We start from the raw sequence: 19,215 nt of genomic DNA on the forward strand, positions 1-19,215 counted from the left end.
TTCTTTCGCAAAAAAATATTGTGAACATATATTAATAATTGTTAGAATTACTCCATATATATATAGCACCTACATATTTACTAAATTTAAGCACAAATAAAACTAGAAACTATAAATTAATAAATATTTATTACTATGAATAAAAATTAAAAAAAATTATAATGATTCGACTTTTACATTTCCTTCACGATTCCTGCATCCTGCATCATTTCGTGTTCCTCCCAATGGCCTCTGCATCAGCAAGAGTATCAGGCATTTTGGTGCCCCTTGTTTCGGGTTGAGTGAGAATCAGTAGACCAGATAGTATCGACATGCCTCCGAACAGCATGGACGGAATACCGTGCCAATAGTCCATCTGTGACGAAACAGTAAATTAATGAGTAACGTTAAATAAAGCATGCGTTATCTTCTTACTTATAAAAAACTAACTCAGTCTGTTTCCACAATTTTACCTGAAACATCAAACAATAAACATCAAAAAATCCACCAAATAATTTTGGATAACCAAAACGTTGAAAGGAAGGAACCTGTTGGACATATCGTAGATGAATATTTGATCAGAATCGATCAAAAACAACAACGTATTAATGATTCCGAGCAATGTTTGAAGCTGTTCAATCGTACTAAGCCCAACATTTTTGGAAAGGTTTGGCCCAGGCGACTTTTCTGTTTTCAAACCTCAAAAGAATGCTCGCTGGTACACCAGGTAATCGCCGAAACTGAAGCCTATTTTCGAGCTAAAGGCAAATCGTACAATAAAAATGGTATCGATGTTTTTATGACGGCTATAATCGCCCCAGACACCTAGGAAGAAATATGAAAAATCAAATCAAATTATATTAAAGAAAGATTTTTTACCAAGTACCGACCAAGTTACTTTATTGTCAATATTAAATAACGCCCTCACATTTTTCGGGGCTTTTTGATTGTCACATCGCTAATGGTTAAAGATATATTTGCTTGTTTATAACGCTTAATATAACGAAGCTAGTTTTAGCAGTTTCAAAGTGAAAATCACTCGTTATTGCGTCCGAGTAACTAACGGGAGGGGAACGAGGAACGGAACTACTTTACTTTCGTTGACTTGACTTTTTGCTATGCTATTGATAGATAAATATATAAATATTGGGCACATACAGCTCGATCTTTCAATGCGAGTAACCAAAGCAGCCAGAGCCGTGCAGCGGTTAGGAATTAATAACTTTTGTAATAAGTTCTTATCCGACAGTGCGTCTGTGATGATGGTGTTAGTAAGTAAAAAGACAAACAGTTAATTGATACTGGAGTGTCACAATGCACTGGAGGCAATAACCGTGACAAACAGAGTTACCCTGCAGTGGATTAAGGGACACAGTGGATCTCTCGGCAATGACGCTGCCGACGAACGTGCGAGGAGAGGTTCGGAAATGATGCCTGCTGGCCCGCATCCGCTCCTTCCCTTGGTCTTCTCGCAGGTGCGAACCTGGGTTCGCCAAAGATCTGCGGAACTCCAACATCAACGATGGTCGCGAAGTGCGGACTGCAGACAGTCCATAATGGCTCTGCCAGCAGTCAACTCGTAACTGACAAAGCAACTTCTAAACTTAAACAGAACCAATCTCAAAACAATTACGGACCATTGTCTCCTTAACAAACATCTTCTTGTCCTAGGCGCGACAGACAGCACCCTGTGCAGAGGCTGTTTTAGGGCAGAGGAATCAGTCACCCACGTAGTCCTGGAATGCGAGGCTGTGGCTGAACAACGTGCAAAAATCCTCGGAACAGTCTGGTCGCTCCGTGAAGCCTGCGAAGTACCCAGGAGGCTTCTGTGCTTTTGGAAGGGCTTTGGCTAGCTTTGTTAGCTAGGACTTTACGCACAAGGAACCTAATGAGAGTCTAATTGCGGAATCTTAGTCCACAAACCATAATCATGTACTATTCAGTCGTATTTGCGCTCCGGTTACACTGAAGACGGTATTCTGAGTTGGGGATCGGTGAGCATTCATTTTACGTATGTGCGAGCGATGTTATTTAATTGACATATGACATGTAGGTGTTGACTTAACTTTACGACACAATATTATTTGGCCAGATCTTTATCTTCCGCTAATCAAAGAACACCTCAATGATTGTGATTTATTTGCTGATCACTTTAGGTAAATGTTAAGTAGCGATGATAATAGTGTAATAAATTAATTTCAAAATCCCACAATACGTAATGTTAGATTTTTTTGCAATATAAGATTAACTAAAAAATATATTTTTTTAATTTAAATAACATTGAAAGAAATATTTAATATTTGTAAAGGGCATGCTCCCGTATTTATTTAAAAAAAAATTATATACCTTGAATTTAAAATTTATTTTCAATCAATAACTGGACTAGGCAAGTTTCCTACAATGTGGAAGAAAGCTGCATCGTTGTCGTTTGATATAAAAATACTTACAAGTACAGGTGTGAGCGGTGCTGTGATTGACCCAATTCTGCCAATCATCGAGGAGAAGGCCAGTAACGTGTGTCTAAATTCTGTGGGGTACAGCTCTGATGTGTAGAGGTACAGAGAAGAAAGTACCAGCGAGATACCGAATTTACCCGCAAGATACACCACCAGACGGGCCACGCTGACATCTAGAACAAATTTCATAGTGTCAAATGTCTTCTATATTTAGCAATTTTACTGTATACAATTTAGTCATAGGTAAGAAACGCAGTACTGATTGAAATCACCTTTGAAATTGAGGTAAAACTGATTATTGACTAAAACTTAATCTAATATTTATATATTTATTTTATTATTATTAAAGCTTGATAATTGATATGCATACAGCAACTGGTTAGTTTACATTTCTTAAAATTTGTATTAATTGTGTTAGTAAAAGATTAAAATTCAGATTTATTTTTTCTTTTAGTGGTTTAGTGGTAGTTTTTCATTTTTCTTTGTCTCGAGAAACATTCATCCAGTTTCCCCCCGCTAGTTTTATAATATCATCTATCCATCTTTTCTTTTGTCGTCCTATACGTCTCTTTCCAGTAGGTCCAGTCTTCTTGTGTTGTAGACTGTAGTATCCTTTCAGAATTTCCTTGTGGGCCCAGTACTTCTTCCAAGCTGCATTTATTTTTCTCTCTACTTTGTTTTCAATGCTGTTCTTTTCAAAACATACTTGTTTTCTTAAATATACATAGTCATTCATATATTCTATAGGTTTACTTTCTGCTCTGGTTGGCTAGCACAGACTATTGGATAAAATTCTTGTTATTGTAGTGTTCATGTTTAGGCCAACTTTTTGACTTTTCCTGTCTATTAAGAAAACCATTTTTAAACGAATTGAAGGTATGTACTATTATTATAAACTTATAATTATTTACATAATTTAAAATTTTCCGACGTTTCGCATGCTTTACAGCGTGCGTGGTCACGGTGACTGACCTGGCTAGTGTTTGAAGCATTTTTTCTAGTTTTGGGGCGGTCTCGGCTATGTCATCTGCAAATCTAAAGTGAGTTAGATATGTTTGTGTCGTATCCAGAGGCAGTTATTATTCTATTATATACCTTGGAGTATTCCAAAGATCCGATCATGAGACATGAGAAGATATACATCTTCGAGGACGGCTATAAATAATTTTGACTATGACCCAACATATCTACGCAACGCCAAAGGATCAAGCCGCTCGGAGAAGGATTGATCATCGACGATTGGAACCGCTCTTTGTGGAATACGGTCAAGTGGAAGGAGCTGGTACTGGGAAGCCCCGAGCAGTATTCCATGTGGGGTCGTATTTGCGGTTTATAGAGTTGCAAGCGGTGGCCCGGAGTGAAGTACCATCTCGCCTTGCTGAGCTCACCAAGCTTTTTGGAGGCTAATTTAGCCCTTCCCTCCAAGTGACCACGAAACTGAACGTCGTTCGATATATCAACGCCAAGTATACCGATACTGTGTCCGATCCAAAAGTATGAAACAATGAATGTTCCAATTTGTACCCTCTCCTACCCGGGGTAGGAAGTATCAGCCGGGGAGGATATTTGAGTCTCAGTAAGGAAGAATAAGGTCGGCTTCGCAGTTTCGAGGTGAAAGTGAACCGCGTTGAGATTAGAATTGAGCCCCCTAACATTGGTAAAGTCCACTGAAAGCTTGGAAGGGCTTGCCTTCGGTAAATTCTTCCGTTTGCCTCGAGATCGAAACCTCAAATTTAAGTTTTTTGTGCAGTTTTTGAGCCCCCCCCCCTGAAATAAGAAGAGCAGCCTGTGCATCCACCATCGAATACTGATTGTTCCGATGATGGATGCTCAGAGGAGAATTATCCACAGCGGAAACGTGTGGTACACCCTTGGGGTAAACTCACCGCACGAAAAGCGAATATAACAAGATGAACCTATTGTATCACTTCACGCCGGTTTTCTGTGAGACAGTGGGACTGCCCCGGTCATGCCTGCCCATTTGGCTGAAGCCCGAAAGCAACAGCATGGCACTCCCACTAGCAAGGGGATGACTAATGCTATGTAGGTGTGTTAAATTCCTGACATTTCTCGATGCTTTGTTCAATTGTGTGGGTGTGGTTGATAGTAGAATATCCTGGGTGGAAGGTTTCCGGTCCTTGCTCTACTGGTTGGTTGATGTCAATTTTTGTTGATATTGTGCTCAGTAAAATTGAAGAAAACAATTTAAATATAATACGGACAGCAAGCTGATCGGCCTGTATTTCTCCATGTCTAGTGGGTTGCCTTTTTTGTACAGCAACACTACATTTAATTGATCACTTCTTCTTGTTCTATCACCAAAAAGTATTGTCAGATAGCTGTGTGTCAGATAGATCTAACTAGGATGGGTGCTCCAATAATTATTTAATACAGGTATCAACTTTGATTTATACAATTTCTCATATAGAGAGAAAATAAAAGACTCAAACTCAATTAATTAATACGCGACTATTAATTTTTTATCAATAAATCACTAGTGATTAAAGCTAGCTTTAATCGCGTTTTGATGTAATAAATCAAATACACCCAATCATTGTGACCATCGAATGGTATTTCGGTAAAACCTATTATTCATAATGATGACAAAAACATATTTCATTAATAAATATGTCCGATTGAGATTCCGATCGAAAAATCAAAACATACACACAGCTGAATATTTAACATATTGATTAAACTTGTACGGTAAGTAAATACGGTATTTACTCATAATTTCAATACATATCTTACCTGAGGGAATAAAGACAAAAGCTATATTACAAGCGGCGCTGAAGAAGAACCCTGCGGACAGGGTAGGTTTCCTTCCAATCCTATCCAAAAGGAAAACACCCGTAAAGCATCCTGGAATCTCTATGGCAACCGTCAAGATGAAGTTCAGATAGATTGTATCAGAGAGACTGGTGGAGTTGATAGAGAGACCGTAGTAGACGAAAGTTGTGGTGATCCACCAAACGGGGGTGGTGCACACTCGGCGTAATAAGATTTTCGACTTAAATATTGTTTTCAGAAGGCCATCCTTGCTTTCCTGGAAATATAAAGAGAATAAGTAAACATTCAACAGATTCTGATATCAATTTAAATAATTGTATTAGGATTTGAAAGTTTTTTATCCAGTGGCTAACGAAAACACACACAAACACAATCAAAAATGTTGATAGGACGTGACATTATAAAATGTTACATTTTAAAACCGTGATTTTAAAATTGATAATATCCTATATTACAATCAATCAATTAGGTTATTGACAGTATGTTATGATTATCATATAAATAAAATAAAAATAGCCTTTATTCGAATACACATAGTTACACTAAGTACATGTCAGATTTTTCCTAGTACTCGACCTCCGACGGAGCGAAGGCCTCCTACCAATTCTTCCACTTGTCCCTATTCCTTGCGACAATTTTCAATTTTTTTCCCGCTAACCTCTTTATTTCGTCTTCCCAAGTTTTGGGTGGGCATCTTCTTTTTTTTCTTCTCACTGGACGATTCCAATTAAGGACTTTTTGACCCATCTGCCATCACAAATGCGGCCAATGTGAGCGGCCCATTTCCATTTTAACCTTTTTGTACAACGTCTTTTATTTTTGTACGGCTTCGTATCACATCGTTTTTTACCTTGTCTTTTAGTTTCAAGTGAAGAATCGAGCGCTACATAGCCCTTTGGCATACTCCAATCTTATTTATTAACGCCTTTAAAAAATCCACGTTTGCCATCCATATGACAGACATGGAATGTGCATGTGTCCACGACTGTTCTTTTTATAGATCAGATATAAGGTAAGGTCAGATTTCAGAACTTCTTTTAATGCCCAAAATTTGTTCCATGCTAGGTTTACTCGTCTGATCGTTTCATCCCCATGTCGATTTTGGCTAAACGATATTTGCTCACCTAGGTATATGTAGTTTTGCGCATATTCAACAGACGTGGCGTTGACAAACACTAGTCATTCTTTGCTGTTAGTCATAACTTTAGTTTTGGAGGTGTTCATTTCTAGACCAATGCATTTACTTGCGCAAACCAATTCGATAGTCTTGTAGCTGCGTAGCACTGTTTGAGAAAATAACTATATCGTCGACGAATCTCAAGTTGCTTAGATACTGACCGTTTATTTCTATCCCTTTTTTCTTCCACTGAAGGTTTTTCAGAATGCTCTGTAGAACCGTTACAAATATTCTAGGTGACAAAGGATCGCCTTGTCTTACGTCTCTGCATATTTTTAATTCTGGGCCTATTCTGTCTAACTTTACGCGGCTTACGCGTTGATGGTATATATTTTGTATGAGTTCTATTATTTCATAAAGAACATGAAATACCAAGAGCTTGCCACATGCTTTTGTGAGATATGGTGTCGGAAGCTTTGGCGTAATCAACGAAACCTAGGGGGCAGTTTTGGTCATAATATTTTTCTATAATCATTTCTATGGTATGATTATGGTATATAGTTGAGGAGCGTCTTCTAGAACTAGCTTGTTCTATTGGTTGATATTCATCAGTATACTTTGACAACCGTCGTTCTAAACAGGAAGCCAACAACTTGTACATATTTGGTTGCAAGCTTATCGGACGGATCACAACAAACATCTTCCAACTTTTATAGCTTGATTCGTTATGCCACCTGGTCCACAGCTTTTGTCTTTTGGCTTTTTTCTTAAATTTTTCCATAGCTTTGACAACTTCACAAGTTGAAAATCTTTCAGTCTGTAAGCTGTTGCGATGGATTTCGAAATTTTCTGTATTAATTATTGTATGCTTAGAACCATATAACTCTTTGTAGAATTTAGTAGCCACTTCAAATATTTTGAATCTAGAGTATGTTGTCGATGATCAACTGGTTTTTATTCGAGGTATCCATTGTTTGGTTCTTTTAAGTGCTCTCAAACCTTTTCAAACATTATCATATTCATTATCATATCAGCATTAAATTCTACCACTTCATAAGAGTAATAGTTAAATTTTATCATAACTTTTATATAAATTACAATTGGTTTCAAGATTTATACATATTGAAGAGTCTACTAAAAACTAGAACAGAGACTTTCACCGTAAACGTGTAAAATTAAAGTAATACGACGAGTGATAAATATATATATATAGTTATTTCCGGCCAAATATAATCTATTTGATGAAAGTTTTATATATTTTAAATAAATTTGATTTAAATTTAATATACCAGTTATATACGTGAATAATTAGATATAATGGAGTACCTTCGCTGATTCCGCAGTGACAGCGGGTGGCATCAACAATCCCTGCATGGACTTTTCACTTATATGTGTCTTATTCACTCTCGCAATATTTTCCAATGCCGTTCTAGCTTCTTCAAACCTTTGCTTTGATAGAAGCCATCTAATGCTCTCAGACAAAATCCAGTAATAGGAGATAATGAGGAAGGAGGGAATATGGATGGCCATAATCATGTAGCGCCAAGGCTGAATAACCCAAGCTACTGCACCTAAAATCACTTGTCCAGTTGAAAACATAGACATTGCTGTTGCACTCGCTAACACTCTCCATTTGGGCCCGACCAGCTCAGCGGCTGTAACAAGGAATGTTTATTTTATTGTCAATTTATGGTCTCTGTCAAATAGTTAATATTACCTGTAGTAATATGAATTAATTATTAACTTCAAATGAAAACATATCAAATTTCTCACCAAAGATATACGCTGCACTGAAGCTTCCAGCTCCAAGTGTAGTTTGGAGAATTTGTAGGGCCAAGTACATATTGTAGTTTACCGAAAAAGCTCGTATAAACCCGATTAAGGCCAAATTAAACACACTTATGATCAACGCTACTCTCCGCCCAAACCTATCGGACACATAGCCTGTTATCGGTAACACAAGTAAAGTTCCTACACTATTAAGCGTCCCCGCTAAAACTCGCATGAACTCCTGACAACCGAGATCAAACTGGAAAAAAATATATATGTATATATTTAGTTTTTTAATATTATTTTAATTATTAAAGAGAAAAACTACTTACCTCATAGACAACTGAGTTGTCCCTCGCATAGACATAACTATCACATTCAACGGTGACTGACGAGTCGAACAGATCTGCGGGACAGTAATCTAAAGAGCCGTTAACACTTATATCTCTTGGCCGGTAACGACTGCAGGTGGAGGCTGACGTCCTCTCGGGCATAGCATTCGTTAGCCAATCGGGGTCAAACCGGACTAATTTCGAATCTTCACCACATTCTGGGACACGGCATCTTGAACACAAATTTATTTATTAATAATAATTGAAGACCAAAAAGATTAGCTGTTTTGTAGTTCTGAGTTACCTGTGAGGGATTGCCGCAGCTGAGAAAATATATTCACCCATAGAGGCGGACAAAATTAGCGGAATCGATACAAGGACCATGTAACGAAGCTGGAAGGGTCCAAATTGACCCAACTCATTCACTAACACATCATCTAAATCTACTCTCTTTATTTCAGCAGTTTTTATTTCGTCTCTTGCGTCCTCCATTTTTTTATTTCAAATCGACACCGGCCTATCTCTGACTCTTGCAGTCCTACACTGAGTACGGTGGTGCTGCGGTTGTAACAGCGAGTGGAAAATGATTGCGATTAATTTCAATTAATACTTAATATACGATTGATAACTATTGATTAAATCAAAATCTAGAAATATTTTTTTAAAGAATAATGTCCTGATGATTGTTTCGACCTTCGTGTGATAGTTTTAGAATGATTAAAATGCCATAATTCATACATAAAATTTTCTACTATTACTTTTTTATTTTAGTATATTAAATAATATTTACCTGCAATCTATATTTATAAAAATGAATCCCTTTTCCCTGGGTCACGACATCACGCGTGAACGGCTGGACCGATTTCGCAAATTATTTTTTGTTGTGTTTGTTAAAATTAGAAAATTTAAGAATGCTTAACCACCATATTAGTAATCACTTTTTTTCAGTGCCTAGCGCTTTTACAATTCAAACTTTGGAAGAGGATGTAAGAAAAATGAATATCGCATGTCTCAAGGAGTCACAACTACATTTGTGTGAGAAAGGAATGAAAACAGCCAAAGTGTATCAAAATACAGTCTTGCATCATGTCGTGAAACCTCTCAGCAATATACTTTTTAAAAATATAACGTGAACTTTCCAGCAAGATTCTGCATCTGGTCTCAAGGCAGAATTTAAATTGGTAACAATGAACGAGTGTCTATTTTTGCGTATAACACTGGATACATTTTGTAATTAGTAAGCACATATTGGAAAATTACAGAACAAAGTAGACGGCTTCATTTCTGTGATAAAACGACTAAGGGTCGCTGTTAACCATGGTACTGGATTAGCGGCTTGTCATGGATATTTTGTTTCGTCTATACTTATATATGGAAAATAGTTTGGGTTCGAAGTAAATAGGCTCAAAAAAATGTAATAGAGCCGCAATTTTATCCCTTCCCTGTATATTTTTTGAATAGCCTTATTCGTTCAAAAAACATAATTATATGCTACTATGTTACTAAGTCAACGAGAATGTACCATTGTCGAAGTAGACATGGGGAGAAATTGGCTAGCCAAAACTTTTTCTGGAATTGTATAGGAACAACACCTTTTGTGTGGCAATCAAGGTTTATAATAACTTACCAAAACCTTCAAAGTGACTAGAGTTTGTAAAAATCGACTTAATGTACTACTTTTGGGAAAAAATATTATTCCATTAATGATTAGTTGCGTAAAACACCAGAATTGATATTAAATTGATAACGATATAATATATTTTAATAATGTGATGATCTAGCGATAATATAAGAATTGACTATAATGATATGACTCATAATGTAATTGTAACTTCTATTCTACCTTTTAAGACAAATTTGCAAGCCATTACGTGTGGCAGAATATGCGAACTTTAGATTGTACCACCATAACGTGTTTGAAACATTGTCTTGCAAATAAACTATTGTTATTAATATTAAATAAAGCTGCGTAAGGACCAAGAGTCCTTATAGTAAGCCCAATTTAGCGAACACTGCATTTGGCAAACCAAGCCAATAATTAGTCTAAAAGCATGCCCGTTGTTTTATTGTCATATATTATATATACACAATGAAATAACTTACAAGAAGTGGTGTAAGAGGTGCGCGATATAGAATCAATCCAATCGACCGTAGATGAGAAACCCAGACTGTGTCTAAACTCGGTGGGGTAGAGAACTGTCGTATAGAGGTACAGAAACGTGAACACCAATAAAATACTGCATTTACCAGCGAGGTACACTACCAGCCAGAGCACTGTGAGCTCTAAACAAAGAAGCAAATTTAAATTACGCACTGTACACTGTATCAAAATGAAACTAACCTGCTGGTATAAAAACGAATGCTAAGTTACAGGCTGCACTAAAGAAGAAGCCACTACAAAGCGTCATCTTTCTCCCGAATCTACCCAATGAGAGCCTAGTATTTCTATGGCAAGGATGTAGTTGAGGTGATAGATTCGAGGATTTTATAGACAGACAGTAGTAGACAAATGTTGTGCTTATCTATCAAATCCCAAAGACCAGAATAATTTTCGATTAAAAGATTGATTGTGTTTGATTCCGACGATCAGTCTGAAAATTCTATAATACTTAAAGAAAGTTAAATATTATTAGTTTTAAAGTATATTTATATTTCTGGTATTAAAAGTTGTTACTATCTCGGTGGCTGTAATTTAACAAACCAATAATTGCAATTAAGAAAAATAAATTGAATTCTTATAATTCTTTAATTATACGTTATCAAATTAATGTAAATTATAATGTTAAACGCAAATAATCATTTACTGAGTAATACCTTTTTTCCAAAAGTAGTATTTGCTCAATTATTGTAAACCTTGATTGGCCTACAAAATGTTTTCTTCCTATACAGTTCCAGATTAATTTCGACAGATGTTTTGTTTTGTAGTGATAATGTAACTTTATTTAGTAACGCATTACTACCTACGGGATAGATATAGTCATCAATATTAGTATCAGTATTACATACATTATTTAGACAGTATTGAAACAAATTTGACAAGTATTTACATACGCACAAAGGTAAAACGTTTTTTATATTTATATTGTAGGGGTTTATGTAAACCACACACTTTGTATAGCCTAGCCACAATCGGAAGCGTCGGTCGTTCTTCCCGCGCGCAATAACTATTAGCTACGATTATGTTTCATTTCCTACATCTCCTTCACTAGGTGGTTGTACACCTGCACATCTAAGCCGTTTACTTGAGACCAGATATATCTGATTTAAAAAATAAAACAATGATTTTCTATCTTAAATAAAATGGGTAGGCAACTTCTGTACCCATTGTCCTTTTAACTTTAATTTGCTAAATATATATGTACAAAAGATATTTGTGTTTAAAACTTCTAATTAGTACGTATATATATATACAAAATGTCTTATATTTTACGCACAATAAATACATTAAATAGGTAAACTTAAATTTGGTATGAAAACCTTGTACTTCCACTTTTAAAAGTTTAATCTTTTACGCCTTTATCTTTCCGATATCTTCAGCTTCCTCGAGAGTATCTGGTAGTTTTGTTCCAAGTGTCTCTGGTTGCGTTAGAACTAGAACACCAGATATCAATCCCAAAATAGCGAATATTGTGTTTGGCAAACCGAGCCAAAGGTTAGTCTGAAAATGATGAATGAATGAATACGTCGCTTAAAGATGTGTTCGTCTAAGTACATAATATCACAAATGTTTGTTTCAAACATAATTTTATCTTTACGTCTACATTTCGTTTTACAGGCAAGTGTCCGATTAGCTGTTTGTTACTTCCAGCACGAAACAATTTCTTTCAACGATAAGCCACCAATTCTTAAAAGGCCGGCAACGCGAATGAATCGCGAGCCCTCTGGCATTGAGAGTGTCCATGGGCGGCGGTAACACTCATCAAGTGAGCCTCCTGCCCGTTTGCCCCCTGTTCTATATAAAAAGAAAGCACTCCCTCGTCATGCAATAGACAAAGACATTGAAAGACTGATCATCACCGTAATATCTGACGGTGGAAAGCTATTGAAATAGACGTTGACGGTGATATATGTATGTAATATCATCTCACTAAGATTAAAAATAAAAACTTACAAGTAATGGTGTAAGCGGAGCACAAACAGACCCAATTCTACCGATCATTGAAGAAAACCCTAAAAGACTATGTCTAAACTCGGTGGGGTAGAGCTCTGACGTGTAGAGGTACAAAGATGTGAACACCAGTGAGATACCGAATTTACCCGCTAAGTACACCACCATGCGGAAGGCAGACAACTCTGAAATTGATATTAAATTATGAACCAGCGATAAGATCTGTTACAAATGAAAATTTGCATTTTTTAAAAAATTAAGTAATGTAATATTATTAAAATGTATACCTAAATATTTATTAGTCTCAGTAAAAAATAAAAAAATATATACATTCGAAATGGCCTATGGCTTTTTATTATATTATATTATATTCGGAGAAACCTATGGCTTTTATACAGGCCTTTAATCTGTTTGGCCACGAATCTATGGATTTACACAATGTTTCCAAGGGATCCCAGCTTGCTCCAGCGATTATTTAAGAGACTTAATGTCACCGTGTCGTTTTGAGCAGGCCATGTCCTCTAAAACTGACCATAATTTGAAGTCTAAAGAGTTGAGGTCTGGGCTAGATGAGGGCCAGGCTTAATACTCATAAAGTCCGGAACGTTGGTTTCAAGCCAGGCTTGGGTAGTTCATGCCTTGTGACCATGTGCAGAATTCTGCAGAAAAATCCACGGTATATTTTTAAAAAGTGTATTGCTGAAAGATTTCGCAACATAACCAAGACTGTATCTTGATACACATTAACTGTTTGCATTCCTTTTTCACAAAAATGAAGTTTTGTGACTTCTTGATAAGACACAAAACCATCACTAACCCAAGATGATGACCACGTTCTCTCTTTGCGACCACTTGAGGTGTTTCTTTAGAACTGTGAGCGTACACTTTTTTATTTTGCTTATTGTAGTGTTCTTCGATCGCGGAAATTTTTTCATGGGTAAAGAGGATATTTCTTTGCAGAAGGCGGACGGAAGGCGTTTCGATCCCGACAGAGTCCTAGCGGAAATATTCATATCTGGTTTGGGGTTTCGAAGAATTCTTTATCTAGGCTTTACCTAGACAACACTGAAAATATTTATAAAATGAATAACGGCTTAATGTCGAAAGTTGTCAATACTTTTTTTTAAGTACTCTCCGTTCCTCTATATAATATATCGTTGGATTCGATTGAACCAGTGCCATTCTTCCTTAGGGGTCTCTTCTATGGCATTTTCATACGCTTTCGCCGCATCTTCGGAGCTCGTAAAGCGAATACCTCGAATTTTATCTTTAGTTCTTGGGTATAAATGAAGGTCACAGGGCGCCAGGTTAGGACTGTATGGCGGATGACTTATTATCTCGACACCTGCCATAGTCGAATATTCACCAGTCCATGCGATGGTGTTTCTCGTCGTCGGTTAATGTATGGGGAATCAATCTGGTACTGGACTAGGCGGGAATGTTCGTGTAATATTTTTTGAACTTGACTCATACCACCGCCTAGGCTTGCCCGTATCTGCTGATAGGTCACTCTCTTATCTTTCTCTATCATGCGTCGCACACCACTGATGTTATCTTCAAGAGTTTTAGATTTGCCGCCAATTCACAAGAACAAATGACAAATGAATGCATACATTAGGTTACCAACGACTTCTAAAATTGAAATTCGAAAAATGTTTTCATTGGCAATGTTTCTAACTGGCCCGTTCTAAACATTTTCAGTGTTACCCACGTACGTGTTCCAAATTCAAAATAATTAAAAAGTCGAAATAAAAGTATTTTATGGAACAGTATTTATGGCTAGACTAGTTAATTATACGTATAATAAAATTCGGTATACTAACCTGCCGGTATAAAAACAAACGCTAAGTTACAGGCTGCACTAAAGAAGAAGCCGCTACAAAGCGTCATCTTTCTCCCGAATCTATCCAATGTGAGCACGGCCGTGTAAAAGCCTGGTATTTCTATTGCAACTGTCAGGATATAATTTAAATACACGGTTTTCGACAGGCTTGTTGAGTTAATTGATAGGCCGTAGTAGACAAAGGTCGTTGTAATCCACCACACAGGAGTCGTACAAACACGTCTGAGCAGAACAGGGGATCGTAATATTGATTTCGTCAGACTGGGATTCTCGTCCTGAAATATTAATAACTTAAAATACAAAAAAAGTCTTTGTAACACCGGATCTGCAGCAATGAATTTTCTATCTAAGCATGCCACTTTCTCTATACTCCCCCCAATGGTTTTGTGGCGCCACTGGAACATTACTTTGTCTTACAATTTGAAAACTGTCTTTTTTCTCCTAACATCCACTCAATTGATACTTACTTTTTCCGGTTTGGCGGGAGGATTCATCAATGCATTCATAGATTTCTCGCTAATTTCGGTTCTGTTAACAGTCGCAACATTTTCCAGCGCTATTCTAGCTTCAGCATACCTTTTTTTTGATAAAAGCCACCTGATACTTTCCGAGAATACCCAGTAATAAGATAAGAGAAGGAAGACCGGGATGTAGAGAGATAGTACCAAGGTCCGCCAAGGCTGGACAAGCCAGGCCGCGGCACCGAGGACTACCTGACCAGTGGCGAACATTGAGGAACATGTAGCGGAGGCGAAAACTCGGAACTTGGGGCCAACTAACTCTGCGGCTGAAAAATTATACATTTTCATTTTAATCTATTTTCAAATATATATTATTTTTGTTAATTAAGTTACAGAAGAGAACTAAATGATGACTGAATCGAAAAAAATACGGCCATTTAAAAAGGCCAACGCTCGGCAAAATCGCATTTGTGATAGAAACGTGTTTATGATTTCTTAGACTGAATGTATTGACATAACTTTCTTTTTATAAAGTCGTGATTCTAAAATTACCTACCAAAAATATAGGCAGCGCTAAACAATCCACCGCCTAACGTTGTTTCTAGTAGTTGCACGGTCAAAAACATTGTATAGTTTACGGAAAAAGCCTTCAATACTCCTACGACAGCCGTATTGAAGATGCTGACGAGCAGAGCCATGCGTCGTCCATAATGGTCAGAAATGTAACCGATGAAAGGTAGAACTAGTAACGTTCCAAGGCTACTTATGGTTCCTGCAAGAGTTCTGAGCCACTCCTCACATCCGAGATCAAACTAAAACGACAATACATTTTCAACTATCGAATATTTTAGAGTACAAAATATACAATTTAGGTACCGATATGCGATGATTGTGGAATTATATACATAGCTTTGCTGTTGTGATCGGCAAGAGGTCAATTTATATCCGCTTAAGAAATGTTATCTCAAACTATGACAAAGACCAAAGACCAGCATTATTTAACGTAAACACTTACGTCATATACGACAGAAGTGTCTCTCTCGTACACAAATGCATCGCATTTCTGGGTATCTGAATGATTGAACAGATCTATGGGACAGTGCAGCGAAGAGCCATTAGAGCCAGTGCCTGCAGGTGCATATCTTTCGCAACTGGAAAGCATAGAACCCCCAGAAGTGACCGGCACTGCGTTGGTGATCCACTCTGGGCGGAAAGCGGCACTCTTATTTATCTCGCCGCATTCAAAAATCCGACATCTGAAATTATACAATTCTGACTAAATCTTACACAATTTAAATACCAGATAAGGCACAAAGCAGTAATAAAAAATAGTAATAAAATACATTTTTATCTTTTTCGATGCAATGGCAGACAACTGTTAATTAATAAGTATGCTGATTAGTAAAAGGAAATCATAGTAATGTTTATCTTTGTATGATATTATAAATAAATTAGTTGCAATGATAGTAATGTGTATCTTTATAGATAATTTATAGTAAAATACGCAGTAGTAGTACTACAATAATAAAATAGGCATTGAAGTTCCAGGTGCATAACAATAATTTAACGCTGATTCGCATTGCCTTATAACAATTTTATTCTCAAAAACCGCAATTTACAGCGCCATTTCACTTAGACCTTTAAACGTCTGATATTTCCCGATGTAATATTACCATAGTGGCAACTATAAGAGGACTCCATAGAAGACCGCAGGTTATTTGGAATTCTATTGTACATATTGTATAGATAAAATATTAGTTTGACTTCTAACCTGTGCGGTACTGTTGCTGCTATGAAGACATAGTCACTGAAGAAAGCCGAGCTCATGATTGGCAGTGCAATGAGGCAGATGTATTTGAATTGAAAACGCCCAAACTGCCCCAACTCGTTAACCAGGACATGGTCCAAATCTATAAACTTCTCACTTTTTCTCTCACATTCCAAAGTTTCACTTTTGTCAATCATTTTATTAAAGAAATTTAATTCCTCGAAACAGCGAGCGCTGTTGTGGTTGTTGTTTTAACTGGTGTGGTTGTTGGTTTGCTCAGGTGGGTTTCATTACCCTCGTTATTATTACTTGAAGTATACTTAACTACTTAAAGTAATTAAGGGTTATTATTAATGTTGTCTTAGAAATGCTTGATGACCTATGTTGATAATACAATAACTTATTATTTTTAAATAATGTTAAATACAAGTTATAAGGATCACGTCCACTTCCTGAGCTAGCAATGCGACGACAGAGAATAAAACATAATATTTACATGGAATAGATCAAACACATACGCGCTCTTACAATTTATTATATCCTAGAGTTGTCTGATCTAAATACCAGATATGCATAATAATTGTACATATTAGCAATTTATTAGTAATAAATGCAATAGCATATTGTAGTATAGCGAAAAATCAAACTATTTATAAGAACGTGTACGTATATTGTACTGTAGAACAAATATATCTAGAAAAGCAAGCACATTCCAAACACTTTCAAATTGTAAACTTGCTTAATGGCGTAGAAAGGACCTCGTTGGAGGTCGGAGTCGTGAGTATCGTCTTTACACTTGATCCACTCGAACAAGATGTGTGTCAATATAACTTAAACAGATAATGAAAATAAAGATGATCTTATCTCATGAATAGGGGTTTATTATCACAAAGTACAGCAGTTACTGGCTTGTCAAAGATTACGGTGGCGAAGATAATAACAACAACAAAATGGGTAGGTATTTATGATTGTTAAACCGACGCGGTAGGTAAGCCGTATAACTGTTTTTCTATAGGTATTATATTTAATTGAAATATTTTTCGGTTTTAAATTTTAAATTGAAGATTCTACCGTTTTTCCTATGTTACATTATAACTACATATATTTAAAATATACAGGATTTTCTTCTACTTAACGTATGACAAAGTAATTTTATTATAACTAACCGAAGAGTTAACAAAAAAACATTTAACAACCACATTACAATTTTAAACACTGAAAAGACTAATAATCTGTCGCTAAAGATACATACAGAATCCATTAATACACTTATTAGAATTTTTTTTTAATTTTACACTACACAACCGACACCAACACGATTACACATACACGCTGTAGGTACCTATGTTAATTTAAGTTAGGTTTAGAGCCCACTAGCCACATTGCATCGCTTTCTGAGTTCGACCTTACCAGTAACGACGTCAGATCTCTCTCCAATATTAGTCGAACTAATGTATATTGAAATTTCGAAATAAACGAATTCTTTATTTCTAGGCCTTATAGTAAAAAGTAACTAAGAACTACCTTCTCTTTCGCTAAGTTTAAGAATAAACGAGACAGTGCATGTGTGTGCTATCAGTTGCTGCCAACCTGTTTTTATTGGAAAATCGAAAGTATTTACTATCTCTAAAAGCAAAAATGTACAATTTCTTATTGAGTTCGTGATTATTGTGTATGTAAGCCTTTATTCAGTTGTAACTATGTTGATCATCCATTTCCTGATTACATTATCAGACAAGTAAGACATCTCAGATACAATAGCCTCATTGTGTATACAACTCACATCCGCTAAGAAGCAAGTGGTGTGACCGGCAATGACGCGGATCTGCAGTTCGCATTTTATATACGACTACTTTTAAAATAACCTTCAACTTCGTAAAGAGTTGTCAGTGGTTACATGACAGATACAAATTACCATAAACCCGTAATCTGAAGCAATATTCAGCTCCAATTGGTGTGAAATCAAAGAAACTTCGAATCAATATTGCTAATGGACAAAGCGTTGAAGTTAATTTGTGGTAATATTCAAGACATTTAGGTGATGCCTATGGTAGACACGATAACATCTTTAACCATACTAACTTACATCAAAACAAAATCGATTTAGCGTAATTAATGCGTTATTTGACAATTATGTTGTATATAGTAGGTACTGTAAGGTAGCTATAACACAATTGTGTCTACAATTTACAAATAACATCAATTTAAACACTGAAACGATTCATGATGATGGTAGATTTTCTTGGCCATGATTACCTGTATAACATATCAATTTAACACAATATATCAATACCAAATAACAAATAAGGCGATTACAATGCACGCACTTTTGGTATTATTTGAACAGTGGATATTTGATTTCTGAACACAAATAAAGTTGTTAATTTTAAGTATGTAGATATTTGCGCCTAATATTACGTGCAAAACTTTGAAACAACATTTTGCACATTACTTTTGTAAGGTTTATCGTTACCATAGACCGCGAATAAGAGAATATTATATTCAAATTCAAAATAATTTATTCATATATGTAACATAATGTACACTTATGAACGTTAAAAACAGAAATATATAAAATACTTCTAATTTTA

At 36.1% G+C, this 19,215-nt stretch overlaps 2 protein-coding genes across 2 annotated transcripts; both read right to left on the bottom strand.

Moving 5' to 3' along the window:
• Positions 1–113: 113 nt before the first annotated feature.
• LOC123712710 (organic cation transporter protein-like) lies at positions 114–9,192 on the bottom strand. The gene is made up of 7 exons (XM_045665925.1): positions 8,749–9,192; positions 8,445–8,676; positions 8,116–8,371; positions 7,669–7,997; positions 5,187–5,481; positions 2,427–2,608; positions 114–355 (listed from the first exon to the last, which is right to left on the bottom strand). Exons 1-7 carry the CDS (start codon positions 8,934–8,936, stop codon positions 206–208), a joined length of 1,632 nt encoding a protein of 543 aa, XP_045521881.1. The 5' UTR covers positions 8,937–9,192; the 3' UTR covers positions 114–205.
• A 2,115-nt stretch (positions 9,193–11,307) lies between these two features.
• Positions 11,308–17,959, bottom strand: LOC123712708 (organic cation transporter protein-like). The gene is made up of 8 exons (XM_045665923.1): positions 17,877–17,959; positions 16,628–17,003; positions 15,872–16,112; positions 15,413–15,668; positions 14,863–15,182; positions 14,376–14,670; positions 12,556–12,737; positions 11,308–12,102 (listed from the first exon to the last, which is right to left on the bottom strand). Exons 2-8 carry the CDS (start codon positions 16,819–16,821, stop codon positions 11,953–11,955), a joined length of 1,638 nt encoding a protein of 545 aa, XP_045521879.1. The 5' UTR covers positions 16,822–17,003; positions 17,877–17,959; the 3' UTR covers positions 11,308–11,952.
• Between the last annotated feature and the right edge of the window lie 1,256 nt (positions 17,960–19,215).

Source organism: Pieris brassicae, chromosome 8 (assembly GCF_905147105.1).
Source record: "Pieris brassicae chromosome 8, ilPieBrab1.1, whole genome shotgun sequence".
Taxonomy (NCBI): Eukaryota; Metazoa; Arthropoda; class Insecta; order Lepidoptera; family Pieridae; genus Pieris; species Pieris brassicae.

Excerpts from the sequence above, each read along its gene's own strand:
- LOC123712710 (XM_045665925.1), bottom strand. The coding sequence starts at position 8,936 with ATGGAGGACGCAAGAGACGAAATAAAAACTGCTGAAATAAAGAGAGTA. Across the intron at positions 8,372-8,444 it reads ACAACTCAGTTGTCTATGAG|TTTGATCTCGGTTGTCAGGA; the intron begins GTAAGTAGTTTT and ends ATTTTTTTCCAG. Across the intron at positions 356-2,426 it reads CACCGCTCACACCTGTACTT|ATGGACTATTGGCACGGTAT; the intron begins GTAAGTATTTTT and ends GTTTCGTCACAG.
- LOC123712708 (XM_045665923.1), bottom strand. The coding sequence starts at position 16,821 with ATGATTGACAAAAGTGAAACTTTGGAATGTGAGAGAAAAAGTGAGAAG. Across the intron at positions 14,671-14,862 it reads CTCCCGCCAAACCGGAAAAA|GACGAGAATCCCAGTCTGAC; the intron begins GTAAGTATCAAT and ends TTAATATTTCAG. Across the intron at positions 12,103-12,555 it reads CTCCGCTTACACCATTACTT|ACTAACCTTTGGCTCGGTTT; the intron begins GTAAGTTTTTAT and ends CATCATTTTCAG.